The sequence below is a fragment of the Chrysoperla carnea genome, chromosome 5, assembly GCF_905475395.1.
Source record: "Chrysoperla carnea chromosome 5, inChrCarn1.1, whole genome shotgun sequence".
In the NCBI taxonomy this organism is placed as follows: domain Eukaryota; kingdom Metazoa; phylum Arthropoda; class Insecta; order Neuroptera; family Chrysopidae; genus Chrysoperla; species Chrysoperla carnea.
In genome coordinates this window covers 21,052,345-21,064,847 of record NC_058341.1, presented here as the reverse complement: position 1 = coordinate 21,064,847, position 12,503 = coordinate 21,052,345, and the positions used below count along the sequence as shown (strand labels likewise).

The window sequence follows — 12,503 nt, the reverse complement described above, 5'->3', positions numbered from 1 at the left end:
TACCATTAATCAGTTAAAGATATATAATTCCTTTCTTAGAATTTTATCCTCTTAATCTTTCGCCTGCTCCAATGCGATTAGATTTTAGTTATAATAATTAAGATAATAGGTATTTAAGGTAGTATATTATTGAATTTGTCAAAGTGTGGAATTTTGCAGTGGCTACGTGGACGTACCGAGGGTTGGGCAGATCAGGGTTACTGTCCCCCCAGATATGAATTTACCACAGATTAAGTTGGCTAAGTATGTTTTTGCCAGAGTACTGTTAAATTTATGAAATTATTAACAAAAAATTACTAATTTGCTCCCTTCTAGCTCAAAACTTTCTTTCCCTCCATCTCCGAGATCAAAAGCTAGTTTATGCATATGAGTGGTTGTGATATTTGCCAATCTCAAAAGTTCAAGTTGATTTTTCAGACACTCTATAGAAAGTATAATGCAATAATTTCAACCAAAAAATACAGTTTTTTCCTTAATGACTTATCACACAATAATCAGTATAATATATTTTAGATGTATAATATAAAATGAGTCATTAAAAAATATTTCGCTTGTAAATATGAATTAATTGTGGTTAATTTAAAAAATCCCCCATTGATTCGATGTACAATAACGTTTTGTATACAAATGTATATTTTTAAATTAATGTCAAATAAATTTAAATTAAGTGTTTAGCGTTGTATCATGTTACTTATTATACTTAAATATGTTTATATTATTTATTAATTCTAGAATAATACAATCATATTATATTTTTAAATATTTATTTTATAAATAATTATTAATATTTCCATATTCCATTATTATATTTATATTTTAAGCAAATTGTTCAAGAATTGATAAAAGTTAATAGATATATATAAATATCGATAATAACAGTATATTCCTATGCTAGAATTTTATAAAAAAAGATATACACAGATATATATCAGAATAGCCATCTCGAGAAAACTTTTTTTCCGCATATATTCCTTGTCACGTCGACGCAGCTATCTGATTCACGTTCAATTTTTTAGGGATCAACTCGAATGAAAAAATATTTTTACTCTGCTAACGGATCTATCTTTAAAGAGCCATATTTCTTGAAAGAAAGTACAATTTTTATGGTAAAATCCAGACAAATTTTACGGACACAAGTTCAATCTTGAAAAATAGCGTTTAAATTTAGTGCAGACATGGGCAAACGTGGCTTAGAGAAGACACTCAGACTTCTATAACTAACAGCCGAGAAAGACAGAGCGATAACATTTTTTCTAACTATATCATTACTATTAGAGAAACTGAGATATGTAGAAGAGTAGAAGAGTCGTATACCCGTCTCGCTTCCTCCTCTATGAGTAATGCGGACTTGCATAAAGAGACACACAATTAAGTTTATGGCACCCAATAAAGTTATAACAATGGTGACTTCGACTTAAAATAACATGCCTAATTTAGTGGCTTTTTTGAATTGTCATCGTAAATATGTATAGATATAACAAATTTTTGCTCTAAACCTGAGTCTTACGAACGTATTTCTAAAGATTTTCAAAAATCAACTTCACTTTTCAATTCATGAAGTGAGAAATGGAAAGAAACTTCACGAAATCGATCGGAGTTTCCACAAATGTTTTTTTTCTTGAGGTTAATACTTAAATATAAATTGTTTATATGAAGTATTATTACTTTTTAAATTATTTCAATAATTTACCAGACATCCTGTACAGTTAATAAACAATTAAATTTCGTATATCATTGTAAACATTTCGCGTGTTAATTCTATATCAATAATTTATAATTTATATTCTGTAATAAATGACCAATGTCGACCAGTTATTGATGTCAAACTTGTAGAAAATATTTTGCAAAAACAAAGGTTAAAAAAAACATACATATTGAATAATATAATAGGTGCGATTTAGGATTAATTTTAATGATGAAATTATCAATGAATTACATTATAATTCGATTAATTTTTAATAATTAATTGAGAAATGAGTAATTAATTAGAATTAATTTATGTAATTTCATAATAATACTGTTGTTATATTCTAAAGAAAATATAATTGATTGTATTATTTAATAAATTATTGATAACAATAATTAATAATGATTGATTTTAAATAGATTATTTATTTATATTTATTGATAATGGGATAATGATACATATGTGGTTACCAATCAATCGTAATCAGTGCTGTAAAATATTGTAAAATCAGCAAAAGGTTTAAGATAAAGCGAAAGTAAAAACCAGAGGGTATACACTATAAACCAGGAATGAGATTTAGGACTTTTTTAAAGACATTTCGATTTTTTTGATAAACCAAATTTTCTAGATTTCCGCAATTCAAAAAGATTTACATTTCAAATAAAAATTTTATATACAGTCAAACCTGGGTAAGTGAGAACTGAATAAGTGAGAAAACTCTATAAGTGAGAATAATAGCCAGGACCCGTTATTTTAAGCTCCCAAAATCTCTATTAGTGAGAAACAGAAACCTCTGTAAGAGAGTTTTTCCCTCATGGACCTTCGTAAGTGAGACTGCTACTTATCTATACCTCTATAAGCGACAGTCGAGCTTTATTGATTTATATTATTTAGGAGGTTTTGCCGGGTCTGTATGGAGAATTCACGACGTATTTTCAAATGAGTAGATCGAATATACATACAATCAAAATAAAATGATTTGTGAAAAGTTATTGGTTAAAAAAATTCTTGCGAAAACACTAAATTGTTATAAAGTTTAAGATTTATTACACTCATTTGTATTCTTAAAAGCTAAAAAATTAAATTATGGTGCAAAAACCCAGATTTTGGCTTTCCTCACCATTTTTACATATTCATGCCATAAATATATTTTTATAGACAAACTAAATAAAATAATTTAACCTTGAATTAAACTTGATTCTAACATTTTGTATGCACCTATTAGATTTTTTATAGTTGTACTCATATCAAATATTCAGTAAAATTAAAATACAATATTTTAGTTACAAAAATTTGTAAAAATTCGTTCAGTTTCACTTAAAATTAATTATTAAGTAAAAGTATCAATAACTATTTTTTTTTTAATATGTTATCATTAAAAATGAATGATACAGTTAGTAATAATTATTATTATAATATTTTTATATAATAGGTTAACTATATGGTCAAGGAATTCATTTTAAAAATTATCATTTTAAATAGAAAACATTTTATTTTGTTTCAAATTGAAGGTTTTAATATTTAAAAATATTAATATTATCAGAATACTGCCTACACGTGTTCAATTCTATATGTTATATAGGCATTAATTACTATTGTTATGTTATAACCATTGCCTATATTTAGAAATAAATCTATGATTTATTGACATTAACCTTTGTTGACTAAAGTTATAGCTGAATTTTGTAGTTAGTTTTTAGGAAAAATTTTAAAGCTGAAGATATCCTTAAATCGGTTGCATTCTTTTGGCCACACTTTCATTTCCATGTTTCATACGGAAATATTAATAATAGCTATAATAAAATGATTATTTTTTAAATAATTGTTTCTCCAGTTCTAAAACAGATATGATGGGACAAAAATTGCATAATTTGATCTGACCTCAGATTGAATTTAGTTCTCCGAGTTGCTTAAATAGCCAATTTTTTGGAAAATCGTTAGCTTTCGGAAAAATATGTCATTATTGCATTCAATCGGAAGCTACAGAAACATATTTTTGCCAAAAGTTGTCAAGGGGTGTAGGAACTTTGACTTGATCATTAAATAACATTTAAAATTTACCTGAGCTTAAAAGTTCTCAGATCTCATGTTCATTGTCGCCCGAGGCGAATCCAAGGGTTCTTTACGTTTGCTCCCTACATGTGGAATATACTATTTCTTTGAAATAACCTCAATTATGGTAGAAGGTTTGACATCAGTGTAATTAATGCCTGGATAGGTTCGTAATATTGATTCTGATTATTGTTTTCTTTCAGTTTAAAACAATACTAACTTATTGGCTATTAACAAATAAATAAAAATCAAAAATGTTCTTAGTTTTTTTTGTCTTATTACGACATCGCACATTTTTAACGACGTCGCATTTTTTAGGAAACGCTTTAAATTTAGCATGTATTGTATATTTTTTCTGTATGAGTTGCTACATGTTGAGTATACTTTTAAATTTTTTTTAAGATTTGACGTGAAATGTGTTTTATAATATACATGGCACTAAACAGAATAACAAATAATATTTTTACAAAAAAATTTCAAATAATAAATCATTTCATTATGATAGATCTTACAACAGCAGTATTGTATAAAAATAAATAATGTAAGTATGTAACTGAATAGCTATAAATATGTTTCAAATCTATTTTTTATTTATTTGCTATTTCAAGATCAATATTACGGTATGACGTACGTAAATTATTATAAATAAATCATTTTAGTCAAATCTATGTACTATTATAATTAACAATTAACATTGCCTCACAAAAATACTCGTCTTTTACAATGTTATCGATTTTTATGGCCAGATTATTCATTCTTTGAATAACAATGTTAATACAAATATGTAAAAAATATTGCCTATATAAATATCTATACAAATAAATTAATGCTCTTATATTTATTGAAGTTCGTATTCATACATTGGAAATTACGCTAGTTAATGCAGTGGGAACGTACGATATACAAAGTAAGTGGACTTGGTCGCTTGAAATGCTTTTTATGTTGAGTTTTGTCTTGGGTCACAATGACATTTTGATCCAGGGAAATTGGCATCAGGAAAAGTATCAAAACACGAAATAATTTGACTTGTTATAGGCTCAAAATTTAGTTACGGCTCTAAACAGACTTTTAAGTGTTTAGTTCTCCACAAATGATGCAGTTCTAAAATTTTCGTTATAAAAAATACAAACAATGTAACAGGCCTTTTTCCTGGTATTGATATCAATGTATTTTTCGTTAAAATATGGAAAAGTGCGAGAATAGATGACAATGTCTGTAATCAAAATTAAAATCGATTGTGTATAGAACTTGTGTATAAGTAGGCTAAAAATTTAGATACGGTTCTAAACAGACTTTTAAGTGTTTAGTTCTCCACAAATTATGCAGTTCTAAAATTTTCGTTATAACAAATACAAACATTGTAACAGGCCTTTGTCCTGGTATTTATATCAATGTATCTTTCGTTAAAATTTGGAAAAGTGTGAGAATAGATAACAAGGTCTGAAATCAAAATTAAAATCGATTGTGTATAGAACTTGTGTATAAGTAGTAGAAAATGTTTTATGTAATGTCACTATCCTATAATGTGAAAATACTGAAAATTATAAAATGTAATAGAAAACGTTATTTAATAAAAATAATTTTATCTCACTTTAAAATTTTTCTTTTCTATTAGCAATAAATTTATCTCCGATTAAAATTTTTTGTTTAAAACTGTAAATTATTACAAAGAAATTGTTTAGTTAAGCGTTTAAATGCATGACTTGTCTTCATAGGCGCACCGAGGGAGGCAAGTCAGAACACCAACTCCTGGACCTGAACTTACTATTTGAAAACCTGGACCTGAACTTGCTATGAAAAAATTTCCTACTAGCCCCTTCTAGGTCAAAATTTTCTTAATTTTATTGTACACTACTACTCCCCTCCCCTTGGCCAAAAGCAAGGTGGGTCCATGCTTGTCTTCACAACTCTCTTTCTAAAAAATTTTTCTAAAAAATGGTAGAATCGATGCGAAGACACTAATTGTGAATCAATTTCGATTTCGATCAACATCGGATTTAAATAAATTAAGACGTTTGAGAGTTAGTGATTTTTAAATACTCATACTTAAAAGAAATGAAACTTTTTATTCTTCAAGGTATTTGAAAATTATGTATATATTTCGAGACATTTTTGGATAGTCTCATTTTATATACATCCGATATAATTTAAGAAGGGTTAAATATTAATGTTTGACCCCTGTAATGTTTATATTACAGCATATAGTAAGTGATAATAACGGCTACATAATATAATCTACATCTAATTTACGTTATCAGCTAGAAAAAATAATATTTCTTATTTTTTTAAATAAAAAATTGTATGTTAAGGTCAATAATTATCGTTGAAAATGTTTGATTTAAGACTACGATTAAAAATTAAATTAATTTGACATCAGTTTGTTGCGTCGCATTCGAATTTTTTAATAAAAAAAATTATTTTGAAGTCAAGATACGACAAAAATAATGTATCACATATATTATTACTCTAGCAAGTTTTTTTCTGTCCTTCCCTTATCTTCCTTATTCCCTCATCAAACTCCATGATTCACCCCTCATTTTCAAGTTTATTATGTCTAGGTTTGACGAAAAATATACTCACGGTCTAAAAATGTACCGCTTAGGAAAAAAACACGCTAGACAATTAATTTGAACGGAAAACATATTAATTTTTAAGGATGCTCTCTTAATACTCTAGACATATAATTATTATTTTTAATACATGTTATCCTAATTTGTTCGCGACTTTTCTACGAAATTTGTGTATGTTCTTTTTAGCCACGGGTACAGGATACTCACGGGTTACGAGCGAGGGTCACGAGCGAAAATCCTCACGGGTCGAGCTAGTTACATATATTCAGGAAGAACTTTTAAGGATTTAAAGTATCCACACACAAATTATTAAATTTCTAGTTTCGTCTAGTTTTTCTTTTTACTAATGTAAGAAAAAATGGAAAAATATCTGATGATCTATTTAATTAATAATTTTGAAATTATTAATGACCGAGGCCATATTTTTATTAATCATACTTTTTCTATTAATTAGCCAATTTATTTATTCATATTTCAAATAATTTTTACAGCATTTTCTGGATGGATTTTATTTAGAATTTAACAGTCGAATTTTGTGAATCGACTATGCCTATATTGCACTAATTCAGCATTAAGTTAAAAAAAAATTAATTTTAAAAATTACCCTGATAAAGAAAAAAAATTTTACTTTTGTTAGTAAATAAACATTATAATTATTTATAAAATTTTAAATTATTTTTAAAATTTTCATGAATGAATTAAAATTATTTTTAACAAAATTTAAAAGCAATAAAATTAATATATAGTGTGTTGGACCTGTTGGTATTATACATTGTAAAGCTATTAACCCTTAACTGGTAACACGGAGTTCAAAATACTTGTCGTTGTTCAATGTTTATTATCGTCACTTCTTCGTGTAGCAAGGTTTTCAGTTCATGTTAAAAATTAAAGAATTAAACGAATTGTAATTTAAAATATTATAATTTATTTTTATCGCTTATTTTTATGATTAAAAATTTTTTAGAACTAAGAACTAAAATTACAAGATTGACATTTGTACAATAAAAGTAGTTTTGAAATTTTTAAATAAGAACTTTAAAAAATACTTTAAAATAGAGAACAAATAACTCAATTTTTTCCGAGCTTTTAATTAAAAATTTTGTTCTCAACTCATCATTTAAAGGGTTAAAATAATACGTCTTTTATAGTTTTATAGACAGTTCAGTATTTGTTCGCATGTGTGTAAGTTACGTAAAAAGACCTTAAAAATAATTTTTAAAAATAGATTCTAAACTTCATTCTTCAATTCATATTTCGAATGCCAAATAACAAAACTAAATGCATGTTATCAACACATTTCTATTTAATAATGTAATTTATCCGATGTACGATATCTTTAATACTTTTCAAAAATATGGAAGACGGAAGAAGAAAACATGAATTCGTAGCTCAAGAGCATTATCGAATTCCCTCAGAGTACTAAAAAATCACAAGAGTACTTTTTTGCTTAAAGAAAAAATTCAAAATTTTTATTTTGCACACCCCCACCCTTTGTTTATATGTCGATTTTTTTCATTACTGAACTTGACCTTTCAAATACCAAAACCCTTCTTGAGACCAAATTTTATTCAAATCGCACTTAAATTGCGACCCTTAGGTACATAGGTTGTATTAAGTATTTATATAATTTTGTTGATTTCCAGTTTTTCCTTTCAAGTTCCTGTCCAGGTAAAAAAGGATCACTAAATCGGATAAATTTCAAATTCTAATATCGATTATCTCTCACAATATCTTGATTTGTCAATCTCTGATTTTTTTTCTAAGCGGATACTTAAATCAAAGCTGGACAAAAGGTAACATTAAATAATAAATTGGTAAGTACTTAAAAAAGCGAAAAAAGTTTATACCGTGATGATGTGATCAATTAGGCTTTCTCGTACGTCATACAAATTTCCAAAAACCGTACTTACAGCTTGATTTAAAATAACATTAAAATATTTATGCAAAGCACAAGTGACTTACAAATTTTATTTAGATTTTTCTCAAAATATATTATTCCAGTGGCCATACATACCCTTAAAAAATGTAAAAGGTATTTCTAAAAAAAATAAAGCTACCGTTAATTTTTCAACGAGCTTTTCCCGCATTATACGTATAATAAACACACATACGTCTACAGTCTACATTGTATAGTTTACATTACGTATTAAAACGCATGTGATTTTTTACTCAACTGATCTAATTTACAGGTTATTTAACTTTTGAATTTTATTTATATTTTCAAAATTTGGTTGAGTCTAAAGAAAATACTTTTATTGTTACGAATTAACAAAAATTTAATTTTTGATTATAAGGATCTACGATCACGGTCTCGAAAGGACGATAGGGCAGTCATATATATCGCAAAACACTGGGTATTTAATTTTGATATAATATATGGGGTGGCCCATAATAACCGTATTCAGATAATCCAATGGAATGGAGGAATAAAATTCTGTATAGCAAAATCCTTAGATTCCATTTTTTGATAATTTTGAAAATTTCTTGATTAATATTCATAAAATTGCAATTTCTATAATAAATTTTACTGCATAATTTATCATCTGAAGATTTTTTTCTCTTAATTATTAAATATTTATACACATGTTAACATTCGATGTTATAAAATTCAAAAAAGTTACATTTTTCGAAAAAAATGCATTACTTTAAAATTTTAAGTTTTTTAAATAGTTAAACAATTGAAAAAAAATTGATAATTATTTAAATATAAAAAAATGAAGCCTTCTTGATGGTACCATGATTTTACTAAAAGACTATGATTCGAATCCTAATATTGAAAAAAAAAGTCTACTTACAGCTTGCGTAGGCTCAACCATTGTTATTCCTTCTTAAAATATCACTTGATCACAACAACAATAAAAAAAACACTTCAAAACTAATTTATTTTGAGCACATAAAAATTAATAAATAAAAATAAAGAATAATTAGAAATAAAAAAAAAATTAAAATTAATTAAATAATAATTAAAATAATAATAAAAAATAAAATAATTATTAAAATAATGAGATGATGCGCGAACAGTACACGCGTATGATGATTAACTACAATAATTAAGTGTATATAGTAAAATAAATAAAACGAAATGAATCGAATACGAAGAAAAATATATTATACCGATTGAATAGAATCGCACGTTATAAAAGATGTTGAAGTGTTGTGTTTGGGTCGTATCAAAGTCACCTCACAAACTGATTTCAAAACTTGGCTATTTTCTAATTTAAGTTTAAGTTAGATAGGGTACTTTACTATACTTTTATATATTTATTATATTTTTGATAAAATAAGTAACATATTTTAAAACCGTGTATAAATATTATTTTATATATTGTTGTAATTATATACAGGGAGGTCCAGGTTATAAAACAGCAGAATTTCATCGAGCTCTAGCAGAGGCTGAATAAAAAATTTTGCACCCGGCGGCAATTTAAAAAAAAATTTTAATAAGAACAAGCTTTTATTGTACTGAAAAAAATAATTTTTCAAGTGAAAACTTCTTTAGGCACGTTGATCACTTTTTGGATGAACAAAAATCATCATAGAACTAGCGTTATGAAATTATGTAGACATAAAGTCCTAAAAATATTAGTTAAGCCCTCCTCTGATATTTCTGCCCAAGAATACACTAGACATACGCTCCCAATGGCATGTATTAAATTTGATCCCCTGTAGGCGCTTTGAATCTACTCATTAAGTGCTACTGAATTCTGTAATTTGAGAAATTTTTACCCAAAACCATTTTACATATAGATTGACGAATTTTTGGAATCTAAAATTCGCATCTCATACGGAAAAAAGCAAGTGCAAATACTGATTTTCATTTGATAATAAGTATACAGACTATATAAAATACAGTCGATTTTTTGTTACAACATTTTGAATTCATTTGGAACTAAGAATGCAGACAAAAACAATTATTTAGGCTAAAATCACATTTTCAACATATGGGGATATAGCTCAGTGGTAGAGCATTCGACTGCAGATCGAGAGGTCCCCGGTTCAAACCCGGGTGTCCCCTTAAGAGATAACAATTTTTTTAATTTCATGAATTCCTTAATTTTTGAAATATTTAGAAAAACAATTTCGCTGACTTAAAATTGATTTAATTTGATTCCCAAGATATAAATTTTCATTTTGTAGCTTTGGCAATGCAAGTTTCTTATTGCCAACTGAAAAATTATTCTATTCTTTTTAGAACGGGATGCGAATAAAATTGTAAAAAAATTAAATCCTTCATAAATCGAAAACTTTATAACTGGAATTTTTAGGCATCTCTCTTGAAATTCGCTTTACAGAAGTTCTACTGTATATATATTTCATAACGAAGAGTCTTATTGTTTTTGGATGAAATCGAGAGAGGGGGGCTAATTTACAGTAGACTCAAAATTGAAAACTTTTAAAAGATCAGAGAAACAGAAAATATTTGAGTAGAAGATGTTTTATTATACCTGTTGCATTTTCCTAACACGTTGTACATATTCATAACATATTATATGGATTTAGATAATAATGTTAAATATTACAATTTTATGGTGTATAATAAATCATACATGATTTACTTTTCATTAAAAAATACTAAAATAGGCATTTTAATCTTTATAATACAAAATGGAAAAGCTATATAAGGCCTATGAGGCCCCCTGTTATTGGACCGGAATAATACTAAATCGGAAACGTAATTCGCATATGAGTTTACGTGGTTAAGGCAACCAAAACAGTGACTGTATCCAAATTTGTATTTTAGTGGTTAACAATTTTGTAAACTGATTTGAATCTGATTCAAAAAGAATGTAGTTCTCGGAAACTCAAACTAGACATATTTTGTATATTCTCAGAAAATAATAAATTCTGTATTTTACGGCTTTTTGATATTACAATCCGTTTTTGAAAAATTTAATAATATATTACAACTTTAAATTTTAACGAGTTAATAAAGTTAAAATTGTAAACAATGTATAAGACACGTTTTTGCAATTAATATAAAATTTTTATAAATAAAAAATAATTTAAAAATTATTAAAAGCTATTTTCATTAATCCCTAATTAGCCCCGCCTGTAAAATTATTTTCTGATGAAAAGAAAAAAAACTAGTTCAGTAGTTTACAAAGCGGTTTTAAACTTTTAAACTTCCCAATAATAGGTCCCAACTGTTAAAGTCACTATGCAAAGTACTGAGCTTGTTTTTGTCCTTTCTGTTTTTATTTAACGCAGACGCAGATACGAAAAGACAATTTATTGGTAAAACTTATCAGTTCGTTTTTGCCTACACTGTATGGTTTGCGGGAAAATGTTTCGAACAAAAAATGTTACTTTTTTAACCAATACATCTTTCTAATTAAAAGTGTTAATCTATCTATTAGCAGTTATGAAGTAGAGAAAGCTTTTCATCGAGCTTGAAAACCTAGGTCAAGTTTAATACCTGCGTAAGATGTGCGCCTACACACCCAAAAATTTTTGCTTGAAGCATTTTTATCGATAATATAAATAAAACTTATTTTTCGAGTTTCGAGCATATGACAATTTAAAAAACTTCTTAGTGTTGCGCAGTCGGGTAAGAAAACAAAGTAAGGAGGTATAACTCATTTAAATTGACTAAATACCTATGTAGTTGCTTTTTTAAGATAGTTTAAAAGAAAAATTTGTTTATTATATTTCGTAATCTAATTATGTAAATATGATTTAGTAAAAAAAAAAAGCTATTTATCATAGGCACTAAGCTTTAAAATATTAAAATCATATAAATTAATAAGTACAATAATCTTGATTGATTACGTTAATAATATATGATGCGTTCTATAAATCCCCTTGATTAGTATTGTTTCCCCACCCAAAAATTTACAAATGATGAATTAAAAATCCCGTAATCCATCAGTTTATCTCTTAAAAAATAATTTTGCATGATCCTATGCTTTAGTAACATCCGTTCAATCTTCAAAATTGAACCAATAATCCCTATGCTCAAGTTAACCGTTTTACAATGAGTGAAAATTGAACTCTCTTTCAAAATTGAACTAATGTGAATTAGTACAAAATTGTAAATATTAAAAATGAATTAAAAACCAACTGTGTTAAATATTGAATGAATTTCTACCAGTCCGTGGAAAAATTTAACGATTTCGCAAATTATTTTTATCTGCCTCGTTAAAATTTTTTAATTACCCATATAAGAATAATATTTTTGTTTGTAAAGTTATTAG

The 12,503-nt window shown here is 26.6% G+C and overlaps 1 protein-coding gene and 1 non-coding gene across 2 annotated transcripts in view; one reads left to right on the top strand and one right to left on the bottom strand.

Annotated features, from left to right (window-relative positions):
- LOC123301681 (hexokinase type 2-like) overlaps nucleotides 1-9,231 on the bottom strand; it is a 46,547-nt gene extending 37,316 nt beyond the window's left edge. The window contains exon 1 of the mRNA XM_044884535.1: nucleotides 9,105-9,231. Coding sequence (XP_044740470.1) covers nucleotides 9,105-9,125 — 21 coding nt within the window. The 5' untranslated portion in view covers nucleotides 9,126-9,231. The remainder of the gene's footprint in view (nucleotides 1-9,104) is intronic.
- Nucleotides 9,232-10,252: 1,021 nt separating this feature from the next.
- Nucleotides 10,253-10,324, top strand: Trnac-gca. Its single transcript has one exon. It is a non-coding gene; the product is annotated as a tRNA-Cys (tRNA).
- Nucleotides 10,325-12,503: the final 2,179 nt, after the last annotated feature.